Source organism: Nilaparvata lugens, chromosome 3 (assembly GCF_014356525.2).
Source record: "Nilaparvata lugens isolate BPH chromosome 3, ASM1435652v1, whole genome shotgun sequence".
Classification (NCBI taxonomy): Eukaryota; Metazoa; Arthropoda; class Insecta; order Hemiptera; family Delphacidae; genus Nilaparvata; species Nilaparvata lugens.
In genome coordinates this window covers 17,824,807-17,844,046 of record NC_052506.1, presented here as the reverse complement: position 1 = coordinate 17,844,046, position 19,240 = coordinate 17,824,807, and the positions used below count along the sequence as shown (strand labels likewise).

The 19,240-nt window shown below is 34.6% G+C and overlaps 1 protein-coding gene across 2 annotated transcripts in view; it reads right to left on the bottom strand.

Annotated features, from left to right (window-relative positions):
- The window catches only part of LOC111049320 (tyrosine-protein kinase transmembrane receptor Ror), a 46,023-nt gene that overhangs the window by 11,357 nt on the left and 15,426 nt on the right, over positions 1-19,240 (bottom strand). For both annotated transcript variants that reach the window (XM_039423144.1, XM_039423143.1), the window contains exons 2-3: positions 2,158-2,304; positions 1,378-1,511 (exon numbers count right to left, since the gene is read on the bottom strand). In XM_039423144.1, the coding sequence (XP_039279078.1) occupies positions 1,378-1,436 (59 nt within the window). In that variant the 5' untranslated portion in view covers positions 1,437-1,511; positions 2,158-2,304. The remainder of the gene's footprint in view (positions 1-1,377; positions 1,512-2,157; positions 2,305-19,240) is intronic.

Here is a 19,240-nt window from a genome sequence, read left to right as displayed (position 1 = left end):
AAGATTCAACAACAGAACGTTTTCAATTGTTTTTAAAATTAAATTCAGTGGCAAATGTTCAGTGTTCTCAGGTACCGGTACAGCAAAAGAGAACAAAGAAAAAGAGTTCATTTATTCTCAACAAAGCAACATCTACTGTGCAATCTACACTCTAAAGGTGCGTACAGATATACGCGCCTCCAACACGCTCCACACTCGCTCCGCGATCGCTCCGATCATGAACGTTACGGGAGATGTTAGCTCTTCTCGCGTTCCACTCTTGCTCCCCGGTCGATCATCAATCGATCTGCTCGAGTGACGTTCGATTGCGGAGCAGAGCGAAAGTCTGAACGCACCTTTATGCAGAATTTCAACTTAGTATTGTACCTATCAAGTGTACTCGATCGATATTATTCCATACAAGTACAAAGGTTCTTATTCGTTAACGATGCAACAAACTGATCACATTATCTCGATCCTATTGAATGGAATCTTGCGATAGTTGTTACAGTGGAGAGCAGTATTATTCTGAAAGTGGCTCTTATCAGAGACATCGTTAGTTCGATGTCCAGCCTAAGGAGAATGACAACGTTGCATAACCAGGTTCAGTCACCTGGTCATCCCGACTTGAAAGCTCAGTGAAAAGCTAGTAACTTTAAAGATTCTATAGGTTGCAAATTGAACATTGAGCTTGCAATACAATACATTAGGTCAATTGAATAAAAGCTAGCAATTTCTAGTTCTAAGTAATTCTCAAGCAAAGCTATAGGATTCGAGTCAACTGTATAATGAAAACACTGGGATATTGTCAAAAATATCACTAATTTATTGTAAAATTACAAACATTTTCAACACCATGTTTTCATTATGAATAGATATCACAACATCTCACCAGCAACATTATCTCAACGGTATAATCTTATTTGTATAACCAGAACCAGTGACTAGCTGCTAGTCACTAGATTGTAGTTTTTATTCAATCGACCCAATGTACCAGTCTATGTAATACATGCAGTAAAAGTTGATAGCTGAACCTAAACTCACTATTACAGCACTGCCAACTCGTTGATAACGATATCCAACTGGAGATGGCTGTGAGGTTCGAACATTACATTTTAAAATTAGATAAACCAATAAATCTATTGAAATTATCCGTCTTTCGGTGGAGACGGGGTCGTCAGTCCCGAATACCTAAAAAGTAGTCATCTCGCATCATCATCCCTCTCACTCATTACCCACGCACAAGCCTAAGAGCTTATGTGGGCGTCACCCTCAGTATTATTTTTATTATAAACCCAACTTTATCAATTCTTGCCAATTGGGCATATCAAGAAAATAAGGATAGATAGCTAATTCCATAAGATCACTGATCAGTGGAAACAAGTTTATTGCATTTACCGGATTGAGTCTTGTTGAAGCTTTTGTGAAGTCGGCTGCAATGCTCGCAGATGTCGCATTCGGAGATGTCAAGTTGGTTGCTACGGGAGGTATTATGTTATGGATCGGTTCAGGAGGTAGCTCATGAACAGAAACTGCAAAAAAATTATAGAAGAATAACTAATAATTCTCAAGATGGTAATTATAATGGTATAATTTGAAAATTTAAAACAAACTCCATAAAAAGCTCAGCTTTATTCAGCTGCTATCTTACATATTAACAAATAAACATTACATATATTACTTATTAAACCATATTTCATTATTCATGATATTCATCTTGACCTTTCTGTAGATCTGAACTCTGTGGATAATTGCACTCAAATCTCACTAAAAAAAGGACGCTCTATTACCATCACAATTTGATGACAGTAGAAGTGTTAAGATTCAAACTTGAAATGGAGTATTAACATTTAAATTATTCATAATTAGAGAAATAATTCTGAAAAGCTAAGTGCTACTGTACAAGTAGAGAGAGATAGAATTAAATTTTTTGAGACTTAGAGACTCATTGAGAGAGGAGAGAGTCTACCGAATGTGTCCTTTGATGAAATATGCATAGCAACTGAATAATGTTATTTTTTACTGAGAACATCATATGCGCTTCTAAAATTCGAAATGGTAGGTAATGCGTAGAATTTGAAATTCTGAAAGCAGTAAGTTATTACACGAAATAACTCATATGCAGTAATTACGCATAGACGAAATAAGGGTTGATTGATAAATTATTGTTGCACGTACCTGTTCGTCTGTTGGGACACCGCAAATCCTTCGTTGGTGGACTGGAATAATCATGAGGACAGACACATTGGTGTGATCCATTTCGCAAGTCAATGCATGCCGCTTCGAGTCCACAAATGCCTGGTGAGCATGATCCTTCTTCCAAATCTGAAAAATATCAAAGAAAAAAATCATCGATAGATTCAAAGTTTCTGTGATCCTCTATAGATTAAAATGTTCGAGCATATTATAATCACCTCAATGATTCAATACGGTATTTCAATTGTTGTTGATGATGGTAGAGTAAGGATTAAATAGTCATTGTCATCTCATAGCCTCAAAAGAATGATAGTACAGTATTGTATAACAAGGGTCTACGAGTTGGTGGCCACTCCGATTTGAAAACAGTGAATAGCGAGTGGAAAATCCAAGATGCAATAACCTTTTGTAATACCTGTAGTAGGAGTTGAAATCCATTGAGATGGAACTTATCTGTGCTTGGAGCAAGTATTACAGCGATGTCCGTTCTTTGGGGATAGTATCCAACTAGTGATGGTTGCTTTTGGACTGAGACTAAAAAAGGTAGAAAATGAAGGGGGTGGAGTAATGGATGAGAAGACAGTAATGTGGGGGTGGAGTTATGAATGAGGAGTAATGTAGGGGGTGGGGGAGTATTAAAGGAATTGCGTAGTAATGAGGAGAATGGCGAGGCAGGAAATGCTAGAGAGAAATAATACGTTTCCCTATTCTATTTATATATTGAAGCTTTATCTCACATTGATGGTTGTAAAAACGTTTCCTGAGAAAACTTGAATTAAATAAATCATACAGTAAATGAATTCATACAATGAATTTATCGCAAGCAGATGCTTTAACAGTAGGTTAAGAGATTATGTTTGTGCATTACTAATGTATGTATTCATTCTCACAAGAACTTACTGATTCAATTATATAATTATGAGTTTATTTGATTAAAATTGGGAGTTCATGAGAGGACCAACAGGCACAGCCCAAAACAATTTCTCCCCCGGATTTATTCATTTACTAGTCTTAAAAGTGAGTTTATCAATATATTGATTGGGGGGAAAGGGAAAGGCGAGCCCGTACCTATTTCTCTCCCAAATTCAGATTGAATTGATGAAATTCCTGTTGAATGATGAATACATGCTGGATCCTGCTTTCAAATATACATTTTGAAAACATGAAACGGATCGAAATAAGGGAATGTCTATGTCCAGTGTAACTCATCACAATAATGCACTACTGCGTTTGGTGGGGCTTTATACCATTCTGAATTGACACCACACAAGTCTATGAATAACGTAATGATGCCATGTCGGTTTCAATCATAAAAGAGCTTCTGAGAAGCGGAGTGTGTGAAGAACTATTTGAATAGTTAGTTGGGTGCGCTTCGGTCTTCGGGGGAGGTCCAGATGTACCCAGCTTAGATCGCTATCTACTGCAGTCTACACTCTGCCTCTGTCACAAACAACAACACTACTAAACAGTATTAATTTTGATATATTACGAACGTTCCGGTCAAATTAAGTTTGGCTTGGCTGAGCGCAGAGCGAACATGAGAGGTCACTCAGTGATGCCATTTTTCACGAAATGAATTGACAGTTGATTTTATTCATTGCGTGGAATATCGACTCGGACCGAATTAGTTGGCTGGGTTTGAAAATTGCAGTTTTTATGAGGATGAGATCTGCATTATTTGATTATATAGGTGTCTTTATGAGGGATGATGATAAGAGGTCAACAAAACTCGAGCTTTAGATGGGTTCCGAACCACCTGAAAATTACGCTCTAGCTCATAATGAGCAGTATGTTATTGGATAGTTATAATAATATATAAGTTACTCATATTACACCATAAGTGAATCAGGCGTCAAACAGCCACCCTTTCAACGTTCCAACTAGAGAACTGAAGTGTACCTAAAAGGGTACCTAAAGCCATAGAGAAACAATAGTGTAACAACACTTACACTATTGTTTCTCTATGCTAAAGCACGGTACCTAATCTTAGCGATTCAATATAATGGTCTTTACTGCTCGGTCAACTACTTCCAATAGCTTTCCTTTATTCATAAGGAAATTCTCCTCATTATTGAAATTGTTGAGCAGAGTTTGTCTGGCTGCGGAAATAATTGCTCGCAGATTTGCAGGCCTTCATCAATATAACTTGTTCAAAAGCAATATTCTTTGATTTCACCTATCAATGTAGCCTGTCATCTTATCTTCAACCTATCAATTCTCAATATATTTTTGTGTAGATTGATTGAATTGAATGAGACAATTACTGTGATCAATAGATATTATTCTATTTACAAGTTAACTACTATTAATTTCTATTGAATTCACAGATATTATCTATTCAATAAACGTTTTTTCTATTCTATTCTATTTTATTCTATGTAATAAGAGTGAGAGATCATCCACATTTTCATTTCATGAGAATGAATGTATTAGTCATTGAAAGACCTTTAAGAATCTTTTTTAGGTTTGGCACAGGATAATTATTTCATTCTCAGCATTCTCATTTCAGCAGAGGTCGTGAACTCAGAAGAGAAACCTAAACAGGATGAGAGCTGGTGCCAACGCTCATAGAATTTAACTGTCAGTGTGTCTGAGATTCAATGGTTTTCAGTTCAATATAAAAGCCTTAATTTGCAAAATTTGAATTCACAACGATGAAATAAAAATTATTGCAAAACTTAAAACTTTAATAAAAGTTGAGACTTTTATTAAAAATTCTATATAAAATAATATTCTGGAATCACTTTCAGAAGTGTTTATCTTGAATAATACTCAATTTTAGATCTCGATTAGACTTTTAGGTTTTTAGTTTCTTGCATTAAATAGAAGTATTCTGAATTAAATAGAAGTTTCTCTTAATAAAATCACGGAGATTACATCTTAATTTATAGTAGGCTAGAATGTGGAGATGAATCGGATTAAGTACTAAAAACTTCATTAACTGCAAACTTTTCTACAGAGTTTAATCACGGTAGCTTTCATGGCTTACATTCATTAAGAACTTTGAGGTAGATGTTTTAATGATTTAAATTGCTCAAGAGTTAAGAAAGGTCGAAAGGTGTAGAGGTTTATGGAGGAATCTTACAAGCACTCGTGCTAAATCAATTTGGAATGTTCAGACTAGACTATTCAAAAGTTGCTCTACATTAGAATTCAATGCCATTTTCTTCTCAAGAATAATATGATAGGAATTCAATTTTCGAATGATTACCATTATTATTTCTTAGTTTCTCTATAGTCTCCTAGTTTACTCATTTCAATCCTACTTATTTACTAGCCACGCTACTAATTTTAGTAAAACATTACTTGTTATTGTAGAGAAAGCTACGTAGGTAATATTAAATATTGCTGGAGTCGAATTCGAAAGATTTGATAATATAGCTGTAAATGGATTTATGAAAAGCATACCTATAAATAAAGATTTGTTGACAGCTGTCAAATGAATGAGGAGGACTCTTGTGAATTCATATTGAGAAGGGAGCGAATAAAGAGACTTGTTCTCATTCTAGTCTGAATAAGAACAAGATATTACCTGCCACACCCCGTCAAGAAGCAAAAGTAAATATTACTATCGCAGAGAAAGATTGGAAGCTAGAAGGGCGTTTCCAACCCTTGAAAGTGACTCTTGCCTGCCCTTTCGTGTTGATGTACACATCATCTTCAGTTTGAAATATATGTTTGACACCCTTCTTCAATCTTCCCCACAGACAGGATTCCTATTCAACAAGCGAAGTGACTGTATCCAGCCTTTAATCACCTTTTCCATCTCTATCAGAATCTAATAGGATTTCTTAAATCCGATTTGTCACTCCATCCCAACACATTGACTGTTCCATTGAAGACGCGGGTTTGAAATTCAACTCTATTTCGCCGTCACTTTCAACATTACTACTCATATATTTATAATTTAGTTATTCAACAAAGACAAAAACATAATGATAAATGAAGATTGGAAATGGAAAAACAGGCTTATAGCTCTAACTATTCCATTCCCAAATTTTGAAATCTCATGAGAATTGAAATCAAATAATGGAGCGAATCTCTTTACAGCAACATCTCTCTACTTTCAACTAGAGATTATATGTATAGTTACAGAAACTTTTTAATTATTATAGCTTGGACACTTCAATTCCTTTTCGCATCACTTTTGTTGAAGGTTTACAAATTCTAGTAATAACTAGCCTTAGCCTATAAAGATCCAATTTTTTTCTCTCATTAAAAAACTCATATTTTCTCTTATTTATGAAACCTAAATTTCGATATGATATATGGTACTAATAAAAATTAAAAGTGTAACAGTTTGTAATCTGCCTTTACAATCTTTCTGTGTTGTTAAGAAGTGATGTTGTGGTAGATACTCATATTGGATGAAAAATTGTCAAAATAACTGATTTTTTAAAACAATTTGAGATACTATTTTCGATTGTTACTCCATTATCAATCTCGAGTAAACTGAAAGCTCAAACATTGAGCAGTAGAATGTATGATAGGTCTATGAGTAAATCGTTGAAGCCCTACAATTGGCTATTAGCTGTTGACCAATGAAAGTAGAGCTCGATTGTCAATGGCGGAGACTAGGCACGCCCAAGTCATGACCATATTTGGAGTACTTGGATGTATCTAGTCTCGGCCAATGACAGTCCAGCTCAACCTTTATTGGTTTACAGCTGATGGCCAATCGTAGTGCTTTAGCACTTCACTCACACTACACCTGTATATTCTGCTGCTCAATGTTTAAGCTATTTACAAGTTAAAAACTCAAATTGTTTCAATAAATCAGTTGTTTTAACAATATCTAGCTATCTTCATGTGGCATGTACAATCCGAATCCGATCAGGACTTTGGAATTCTGATCATTTCTCTATTTTCGCTTCTCGAAAAAAGGGTAGAGCAACGAAGCTGATATGATCATTGAATTTGCATCAATATAGCCTCAGGATAGAAATATTTCCTTATAGATAAAATATCATTCATGTTTATTACCTCTTAATTCATTATAGAATTGTACTACACTGTGGTATAGAGTAATAATTACTTACTCCGAGCTAGTTGAAATATGTATTTACAGCTAATAAACCTCTTGCTAGACTAGATTGGAATTTACTATTTTCAATATCTAAACAGTGCACTAGCACAAGTACTATATAAATTATTTATGTACAAGCTAAAAAGAAGACGTCACTTTACAGAAATGAAGCAAATCAATAACAGTCAACATAAAATGAAATTTCAATATGAAAAGAATAGCAATTAACATTCAGAAAACCTTCCTGGAATATTAAAATTCCTCCACTGTTCGAATATTCTTCTCGTTCCTATGAATATTACCATGTTAGGCTACATTTAATTCTAAACATGAAACTTTTTACTCTCTTTCAATGCCAATAATTATTATGGTACATTATTCTGATACGTTATGGAACCAAATAATGTAATAATTAATTTAATAGAATGTGATGTATTTTAAACTCGCTGAATAAATAACAACACAACTGATGATGCGGAAGCTTTCCGAAAAAATGCTCACTGCAAATTAATTAAAATATATCATTATTCGATAGCAAAATTGATTAGAGCAGTCATTTTAAGCTCAAATATAGAATATGTGAGTTTTCAGTGCAGATTGATAGTACGGTACGTATTGATTGGGATTGTTAGAAAGAGATCTCCTTAGAAACAGGAAGCTTCAATTACCTGTTGGGCTATATTATTACTAATTGTATCTTGGAACTTTGTGAATACTAATAATTTGTTGATATTGGAATCTCGCTCTCAAGCGATCGTCAAGGAGCCTTTTACACTTCAGCAATATTCACAGAGGGTTTTTTTGAGAGGTTAAGATCAACGCTGCCTGTGTAATTAGGGGACGCTCGAGTTGAGGTAGCGTATGAAATATTAGCGTAAGTTATATAGACCGTAATCGATTATGAACATTGTAGCTCTTTCCACTTTATAGATTACCAGCATTCAACAGGGATTTACCAGCATTCAACAGGGAAGTTTACGGATAAATCCCATTATGTTAAGCTAAGAAGAGGACTCATAAACCTATTCGAAAGCTCTTAATTAAAATTAGAGTATACGTGAGCCACAAGTTCACTCACTTGTGATTAATCAGCAATGTTATTGATCCTCGAGATTGAAGTTCAGTGGCTTGGAACCAGTGAGTATTGAATGTAATTTACATTCTATCCTCACTGCTTGGAACACATTTCTCCCAAACCGTGCAGGTGGTTATATCAATTATTATTCTCCTTTATGTCTAGAACCCCTATATGTATCCCTTTCTGAACCTTAGAGATTTAGTACCGTAATTGGAATACCATGAGCTTGTTGAATTTTAGTTAGAATAATCCTGGTGCAATCACCTATATTCTATGGTTACCGTACGAAAAATTCAGTCTTTCCGGAAATTTGACACGTTTTTGAAAAAATGTAATTCAGATACTCAGTGAAGATAATTAATTTTTCAAATCTCATTAGCTAAAAAAAGGTAGATAATCTTTTCGGTTCAATAGATGGAATTGGCATACAACTGGAAAAGGAAACGAAAATTTCGAGGTTTGCGGTACCTGTAGAAAGCTCTAGGGATAGCATTGCAAGGGAAATTCAGTTATTCGGAATTAATTCCCCGAAACGGCCTGGTGACTGTACTATAAAATTGTTTCAACAAAACTCTTTCTCTCATTTGGAAATTCATTCATTGCACTCAAACTCAAAAATCAACTGATTGATAGCTCTATGTAAAGTTCAGACTTGCCCATTTCACACGAGAGATTGACAAAAAAAGAGACAGATTGAAGAGAGTAGTTACACGAGACCAATCAAGAGCGCTTTGTACTGATACATCTGGTCCTTCCCAGATTCATTTGAAAATCCAGTGTTCATTTTGTGCACGACTTTACTCTTTTCATTCAATAACAGTGTTTCTCATTGAGGGCTTGTAGAGGAATACAATGGGAATGGAAAAAGTCATTCCAGTTATAACAATTACAGTGCTAAGGGCAGGGGAGCAGGAGCTGTCTCGCAAATAACATAACATGGTGCATTGATTGTTACCCAGTGATGCCACTTTTCGTTCGGGCTGCAATAATTTCACCAGAGATGAGTCTTGTAAAAAAATTGAACCTCTATGAAAAAAATATATTATTTTTACAAGTTCCATGAGAAACGTTTACTAAACTTAATAAAAATTGACTCTTTGTAGAAGCTCAAGCTGTTCTATTACGATTGGAGCGGGCAAGTTCGTTTCGAACTAAAAATCAGATAAGATAAACCTTGATAATTATTGTAGTCTATACGCTCTATTAGTACACTATGATCAAGACTAGTGGGTATTTCTTTGTGGACACGCACATAATTTCACGTTATTTTCAGGTTTGAAATAGTTTTCCATTTCCAGCCCTTGAACAGAGATGCGATGTGAGATGTATCTAGTAAAGTCTTACTTCCTATATATGTACGTTTTTACCGGAAACTTTGAAACTTCTCCTCTTATTGTTTAACCTGAGTTAAGGTACTTGAATGCTTCAAAATACTGAGAGGTCATAACAGAAAATCTCCGCTTCAAATATGAGAATCTAGCCTGTTGACTCACACCCCGGATCCGGTGCATTCCAGCATAGACAAACATTCCAAATGAATTAAATAGAAGGTAATGTTGACACTCTCAAGCTGTTTCGAAAACATACAGAGGGCTCTCATCTCGGTCTTAAGTGCGCATAAATTATTGTAATATCCAGCTACTCTCGCTACATTATGACGTCAAAAATGAGCTGCTCAGATAACTTACTGTCAACAGTTGAAAACTATGAAATAATATTATAATTTATTTCAATATGCTCGACCTGTTAAGTATTTGTTTATAGTTTTCAAAAATGTATCTTGGTTGGAGATTATTTAGTTCGGTTCTATCAATTTATTTTCATAGATGTCGAGTGTTAATCTAAATTTTGATTGAGATCAGACTCAAAATGCTTCCGTTTCATACACCACATAAATCATAGAATTCTCATAGTCTCAGTTATTTACGATGACCAGTGTTGAAATAATTCACCTACTACTTAAACCATGCAACGTATGAGTGTCATATTTCTTATATTATCAATATCTTAGTACAATTTATCATAAAATAAAGGTCAAAGGTCTATCTATCTACTCGGTCTTTGACACAGCCTAGAATATCGACATTCGTCAATAAGCTATTGCTACATTGAAGAATGCATTAGCGTTTACTTGTAGTTTTGAAATTGCTAGTAAACAGCTCTTCTCTGATCAAATAGCGAATTCCTATTTAAACTATAAGTATGATTTCTAGACCTTCGAAATGTATTCAACTGTTCAACTTGCATTAACCGATCTGTTCTCAGAGATAACCAAATATATTGCTTTTTGATTGACAGAATCGATTCATAATAATTTGTTGTATGTGAAGACACTTTTCAGACTAGATAGTGAAGCTTCTAACTAAATTCAATTTGCATCCTATCATTTATGGCAGAAGAGAAAGCGGCGATGAAAAATTCATCGAAGAACAGACATGAGGACTTAACGAAATAACGTTCATGCTATTCTATAGACATATAGCAAAAAATCTTTTCTTCAAAGAAACCACTGATATTCAATAGTACAGTACTAATATATCTTACTAAATAGATTTATAGCTTGATATTTCCTTGAATAAATGTTTGTGGTAACCTGGAGACTTCTCACTCGCCATAGATATGGATATTGATTGTAATATCACACCAACTATTACTGAACAGTAAGATAAACAATTGATCTTCCAATTTGGCCAGGAATGAAGGAGTCGCATAATTGCAAAATTACATTTCATCATACAAATCAAATAGACTTTAAGCATGTACTCTGTATGTTCTGCATGCTAAAGTTATAGCAGCTTTCGATTATTTTGAGTGGGAATCTATTTGAATATTTTAGAAATCAATTCTGTTCTAAATGGATATTAGATGATGACCTTTGCGACATAATATTATTTCCCTTTCTAATCAAATAAATGCATGGAAAGGTCATGTTCGGGATCGGGCATGTCAATAAATGAGTAGTAGTAAATTCTCCTCAGCAACAGACTGATAGCTTTAGTGTGGTTGGGGGATGAGCGGACCTCGTAAGCCGTATTTGGTTAATAGGGAAGGAGAGACATCCCTCAGGATTTATGAGTCCACCGGTATTGAATTGAGAATTCAACTCGGAGTCATGACATCATTGAAAACCCATCGGGATTACCCAAGTTTCAGCTGCTGAGATGGGTTGATATTTGGTAAGCGTGGGTATCGCATTACTCTGATCATTGAGACGTTGAATTCGATACACTCCAAATTTAATACACGTGTCAGATACTGTGAGGGAGCAGAATTTGCTACAATGCTACTAGTGTATTGAACAAGAAAATACAGAAAATAAAATGCTAGGCAATACGGAAAGTATGTAATAATCTTTCCACGACATACTTTTCGAATGTGGGAAATATTTCGTAGCCATTGGCCCGACTGAACCTTGAGCTTTAAGAGTGCTTTAGGAGTGATTTGAAGTGGATAAGTTCTCAAAACCTATGAGTTTATCGTGAAAAATGATTTTGGAAGTTTAGGAAGTTTATCGTGAAAATCCTCTTTCACGATAAGGGAAACACATTTTCGTCTTACAAGCGAAACTTTTCTAATAAAGTTGCTTATTGATTGGATGGAAAGAAGAAATTGCTTAGATCCCTAAACTGTTTCTGATATTCGCTTGGTGAGAATTTTTCACTTTTCAGAGCTTTCTTAAATTTTCACTTTTCAGAGTTCACTTTGGAAAACGTTCCGATAAAAAACGCAACTTCAAGTCGACAACTGCTCCATTATATCCTATTATATTAAGCGAGCAATTTCTGTAGCCTATTTTTATATTTATTTATGGCTATTTATGTCCAACGGATCTCGAAAACGGCTCTAACGATTCTCACGAAATTTGGAACATAATAGGTTTATGATATAAAAATTCGATTGCACTAGGTCTCATCCCTGAGAAAAACAGCTGAGACTTTCGTCGACTGTGGATAATAAAAAAGTGCGTCTGTGGGAAATCAAAATATCTCATCCCCGAAATTTATAAGCTGACGTAGAGTCAACTGTAAAATATAAACACGATCATTTTAAAGAATTGTGTTCTGCTTATCAATAAATAAAAATAACGAGCGAAGCTCGGTGCCCTGATATTTATGTTATTATATCATAGGATCAGAGACGAATAACTGGTATATTTTCTCTATGGTTACAATAATTATTACAATACTAGTGGAAGTGCCCATTTCAAAGACTCCAGAACTCGCCTATATCAAGTACCCTTCCAGCCTCTTTATGTTACATTTTCCGGACTTTGACGACTAACAGACGACTAAAAGACCTGACCTGAGGATCATACATTCATAAATACATACATACATCGATTTGATGTAATCTATTTATCCAACATTCGTTTATTCAAACGTTACAATAATGTTTTCGTCAGTTGAACAAATTTAACATTCGAGAGGATCAACAAGACCATGCGATTGCAATTATAATGAACTAGTAATATTTTAATGCTGGTATTTCCATACGGTAGTCATTTTCCTCGTGAATATATCGGCTCGAATGCCCCATTGTTTGCTTCATGTTCAACGCTTGTTTTCCAATCTGATAACTGCCATTGTATTGCATTGTAATGATCCCTTCATTGCACAGTATAATTCTACGATGAAGGGAAACATTTTCAGGGGAGTATAATATTCAGTTCCAATTCAAGACCAATTCATGGCAGTTATATTATTAGCAATCTACATAGACAAATTATTGGACTCGAGCGTACACCAGCTAATTCGAAATAATTGGAACTGATTGCGGTTTGGATTAGCTGATTATTCAGATTAGCCAGAACAATCAAGATAATACCAAACCAAGTGATTGATTGTGTCTGTTATGTTTTGGTATGACTACACGGTAATACCAGGTCTTTACGTCCTCACTCTAATCTCTCAGTTTGAAACATTCTCTGATACCTCTATTCTCCTCTGTCAATTCATGATTCAATTTCCCCAGATCTAAGTTTCTGGAAATTATATCACTGTGTTTCAGTGTAGAAGGATAACAATCTCTGTACAATCAATGTCGAACCGGTAGCTTAGTACCACTTAGTACTTGAGTAATAATTAGAACTTAGTAGTAATTTGAGTAGTAATAATTGAGTTGGTAGTAATTTTAATACTCAAATTACTACTAAAGTAGGTTACTACTTGATACTAGTAATAAACAACAGATGTAAATTGTAACAAATAATATATGGTTGATGAAGTTACCAAAGGATTGAGAGTTTGAGACAAGAAAGAAGCCTTTCCTCGACGCTGTTCATATATTTAGATAAAGTTTCAGAATAATTGAAAGAGAAGGTGAATGCAAGATAAATGATTAGACACAAGAGTTTTGTGAATACACTTTCATTTGCAAATGAGCAAATCTGTATCCAGAAAACAGAGGACAACCTGCAGTAGTTCATATCATCAGCTCACTGATTATTTATGCTAGGATTATGACCTTCGAATTTAAACTACAAAAGTAAAAATACAAGATTTTCTTATTAGATGGATACAGCAGATTGAGAATGCCATCCGGTACAAAACCTGCGGATCCCTTTCTTCCCTTTCCAGGGATATCCGACTTCTTTTTACAATATTATTGTTGTTGTTACAGGATTATTATTGTTCAACAATATTTTTCATGAAAACAGAACGTTGCTGAATCAGAAAAAATGGAATAAATACCTTGGAGATTTTGTTTATAGTCGCTTCAACTACCCTATGTTCTAATTTTATTCTATTTTTATAAAATTGAATTATTTATTTAATTGTAATTCATCCAACTGGATCTAATCTAAGGAGTCTGAAATAAATCCAAAATGTTGGTAGTATTTACTGCTCCGTTAGTAGAATTTCCGTATTTATTTCTGATGCATTCCCTCACCAGTATAGCAATAGCAACTCAACAAAGGCAGCCCTCCAGCAGACGGCGGCTATTCGATAGGGAGATTCACTTCAAATTGTCAGCATTTCTCATGTATGCTTCCCATACGACCAGTACTGACAGTCTCTAGATGGAGAGATGGGACAGCACTCACTTAGCCAGGTGTCTCTTCTCCGGACTTCATCAAAGCAAATAGCAAGCAGCTCGTTCCCCGAGTCTCAATTACTCATAAAATCCAAAAACGACGCTCAACGGTGTGTCAAACCCCATCTTCTAGAGAAGGATCGATTACTTAACACACAGCACCCACCATTGTTTAACACTCATCCAGTTTTGGAGTTATTCGCGTTCCGGAGTGTGTACTGCTCTAGAAACAAATAATAGTGATTTCTCTCTCTCCTCTCTTCCTTATTTCTTTTCTTTCTTTTTTTCCTTCTTTCCTTACTTCTACCAGAGTAATCTATGGATTTGGACTGAACATTCTCCACTGTATTTACTTTTCTCTTCTTTCTTTTGCATAATCTCCTTTTACGAACCTAAATTCGAAAGAAATTACAGTTTCATTTGAAAGAGTTTTCCTTTTTTTCTCGTTGTTATTTTTTTTAAAGTTATTGTTCTCTTTAATTCATGGTTTTATGATGTTTGTTTTAGTTGTAACTTTGTAGCTTAGAATTGTATGGAGGGTTAAGTGTAAGAGAGGGCCGGCTACACCCTAACTTCGCCCACCTAGGTTTTTAATAAAGGCAGCGATTCAATTCAATTCAGTTCTCCTCTCTTTTCTGAGAGATGTTTCGTCTCTCCCCACTATCATCTTCACACAGGATTGCGAACGGGAGTCACTTCATTTTCACCACCCCCGAAAAAATACTAGCTAAAAGCTGTTTCAACAATTTCAGGCACTGGAAATTTTTCCTCTCAAATTACCCACTTCGGTAGTAGAATGGTCAATATCTAGTTGAAATAGTTATTTGTATATCTAGAGTGAAAAGTACTGTTTTTTACCCTGAAAGAAAAGTTTGAAGCCCGAGGCGAAGCCGAGGGCAACAATTTTCCTGAGGGAGAAAAAGCATTTTTCACTCGTGATATACAAAACATTTTTCCTCCACCTACATTTTTATAAAAAATGCAAATAAAATAATTTTTAAAAACGTACTTGACTAAACAGTGTGTTACAACATAATCTAAAAAGTAAACAGAAACAGCTGGCTTGTAATCACAGTTCTCCGCCGACAGCGCTATGCGCTATTGTCGGCAAAAGTTTTAACAACAATGGCCGGCACAACTACAGCTATGATGAAGTTCCCGTTTCAAATTTGATTAGTTAATGAGGAATATTCGTTGGCTGGTATTTTGAATAACATGGAATAAAAAAAATTTATACATTTTTTTAGTAGGGCCTATAGTGATATGAAGTTTGTAATAATTTTAGCATACGTACATATACATACTAACATAACTTTCATATATTATATTGATCAAATGTCTGGTTGAGGTATTGAATTTAGTTGGTTTAATGACTATTCTATATGCTTCCTCATCTGAGCTTAGACCTTCTAACCTATTTCAAATGTACGTTTTTAAAATAGAAATGCTTCCCATGTTATTTAAATGGAGTTACGTTTCCTCCCTAGGGAGTTTTTCTGTTTTTTAGTACCGAGAGCGAAAAAGTGACACTTTAGTATTATGTTCCTGGGGGTACTTTAGACAGTAGGTGGAGGAAAAATGATTTATTATACATTACTATATATTTTTTAATACTTGACAAATTCATTCCTGTACAAACTATAATTTGACAAAAAAGTATAGTATTTCTCATCGGAATTTCAACGTTTAAGTTAACTTTCATGTCGATGTCTATGTCCAGATTCTCACCAATTTATGTCCATAGAATTCATAATATTTCTGATGACCTTCAACGTTTTAAAATTATTTCAGTGTATTCTGAAAGACACAATTTCTTGTATTGCAACACCAATTGCATCCTCTGCTATTGGATGATGTTGAATTAGTTTTAGAAACCATAGCTCCTAAACAATGTTCGTCGTATCACACTAATGAGCAAAAAACTCCATGCTATTATTATTCTTGGTATTTTCCATACAAAATAATGAATAATCAAAAGGATGAAAGAGTCAGAAAATATTTTGATACCGTACATACTGCACAATATTGTTCCAATCAACGAATCGCTGAATTTTCTATCTATCATGCTGAAAGCTGAACAAGAATGTGAATACAGTATACTGTCGTTATTTAAACGTTTCTCGAAAGTGACAGATTGTATTACAATTATTATCATGAATATACTGTAAAATATTATCTTCTATTTGAAATGTTTATTTCTACACATTGGTTCGATTAACATCTGACAAGGATGACGAAGAGCGCAAAATTCCTTACAGTCTCATATAAAATAAATTGTTCTTAATAGCCTGATATCCTTACAACTTATTAACTGATAGAGAATGATTATTCATATTCAGATTAGAAAACGCATTTGGTTTGTTATTCCGCAATGATTCTGCTTGGAAAACAAAAATAAAAAATCAATTGCGTGCACGAATATTGGTTATAAATCTCAATTCTATCTTGGACAGTGAATCTCAAACATCGATTCCTTCACGCTCTTTTTGAAAGGTTGTAGGTTATCACTCGATATCGCAGTCCCAGTCCTCCCTCCCGTCAGGGTTACACTCAACTTCTATTTCTACTCTTCAAAATAATTGAAATCAAAGAGTTGTCGGGATCTTTCCATGAATGTAAACATGATTGTTCATAGAGGCCGAAATGATCACATACAAGTGCCGGAACATATTATTCATAATAGACTTCATGCTAGATGACAAAAACAATAAATTACTCTACAGTGGAATTAGAAAGGTGTATTTTGTAAACAGTTGACAGTTATTAACATCATTTTCAATTTTTGTAATATTTCTTTTGAAGCTATACATTTCGAACATTTCAATATTGGAGAATTCGATTAAAGCTGAATCACATAAGTAATTTCCAAAAACCGCATTATCAAACAGAAGTGAGTAAGCCAACACTATTCAATATTCTCAAAAATTCCTCGAGAACTCCAATAACTCGATTTTTCATCCAGATCCAGGTCACTTGGCCCATGGCATTTTTAATACTCTCATCCCAATTATATGGCTTTCCAGTGAAACACAGCAGTGAAACTGCTGTAACCTAAGGGTCGCAAAAATGACTGGTACCTTAACGTTTGGAATTTCCATGTTCAGTGCTTACTCGTTATTTATCCCTGTTTCAATTCCACCTTTGGCAAGTAGAGAGACAATTTATCCAGTTATTGCACGTAGGTGAAGGAAATTTCTTTTGTATTAGTATACGGTATACGGTAAGCAGACATGGCTTTAAAAGCTCAAATAAATGAGCCTGTGTGAGCTTCAATTCTTTTAGTTTGTTTGAAGCGGCAGTAGCTCAATGGTCTCCAATTAGAGTTGGGCTTATTGTCATCACCAGCTCCAGGTTGTTTGTCATTCATGCCCATGACTGAACTCTCCATCAGACTATACTATTCATTAGTACAGGCTGCACAGATGCTCTTCCGCTCTTCTTCGTTACAACACAAACCATGTTGATCTAACCTGTAATTTCTATTGTCTACCGACATCAGATCGGCTCAGTAGTCAACTAACATTTGTGAAAATAATTAATTTTTATAGTGATACTTTCATCATAAAAGTAATAATTGCTTCAAACGTAATGAAAGCAAATCTCTATTAGTTTTTCATAATTTATTTTGATCTTTCAAAAAAAAGTTAAAATATATCACTCCAGAACAATTCATAAGAATACCGTACAACAATAAGATTCCAAATTCTATTCCTGCAAAATATTGAAATTGAAATTGAAATTATCTTTATTCTTCTTCTTAGAAAGTACAAACAATACACAATATACATATATAAAACTTGAAGAAGGTTCCTCACATGGACAACGCCTGTATTAAGGTTAAACAACTTTTTACTGGTGGTATTTTTCAAAGTTTTATGATTTGTATACCATCAAATTATCAAAATTAAAATTACTTTTTGAGATATGAGTGCCTAAAGTTTAAATTTTTGAATAGATCATTTCAAATTCGGTAAGAGAAATTTGGAATTTCGAGGACACATTTTTCATGATATTGTTGATTGATTGAAAAAATCATCCCCAAATTCTAAGTTTTTGATAAAGCTATTCCAGTTTTAAGAAATGTCTAAAAGAAACTCAAGTTCAGTTATTTATAGTCATTTTCCTAAAATAGAATAACTTTTTGAAAATTCTTCATTTCATCAACAATACCATGAAGAATGTATCCTCAAAATGTCATGAATTTATCTCTTACCGAAATTGGAATGATGTTTTAAAAATTTTAAATTAAGGCACTCTTATTTAAAAAAGTTAATAATCGGATAAAAAATGTTTACCTAAATTTTTTTCTCATTTCATATCTTAATCGAGAAACTTTGAAAAATATCAGAAAAAAGTTTTGAGATAGAGCTGCCCGGGAAAAGGGTGTAGGGTAGTGGAAGGGGAGGAGTGGTGCCCAACCCAGCCAAATCCTCTAGAAAGGACGGGGAGGAGAGGTGGAAACACAAGAACCAAACATGACTCAGCTTAGGATCTCCGTTCAACTGCCGGTTTGAATCCACCAACCCGTAAATTTAAAAACTAGAATAATATAAAAGTGATTCAAAGCAAATACAGACACTGGTATTATACAGAGATACAGACGCTACCGTCCACGCTGTGCAGGGTAGTGATTTATTAGGAAGCTAGGAAGCTACCTACCTATTGAAAACTAGACCTACAACTACTATAATAAGTTTAGTAGGCCTAGGTGCCTACTAGAGTAGGCCTACTTCTTGAACATACTAGGAAGAGCGCTAGAAAAGATACCGACTGCATTGTAAGCAGATTTCTGAAGCTGAAAAAACAGCACGTTGTTGTGATCTGAATGCATCACATGAATAGAGCTCTAATTGGCTCAGATGGAAACACCAGTTTTTCAATGACCATTCAACTCTACGTGTTATGCAACATTAGTATGAAGCAATTCA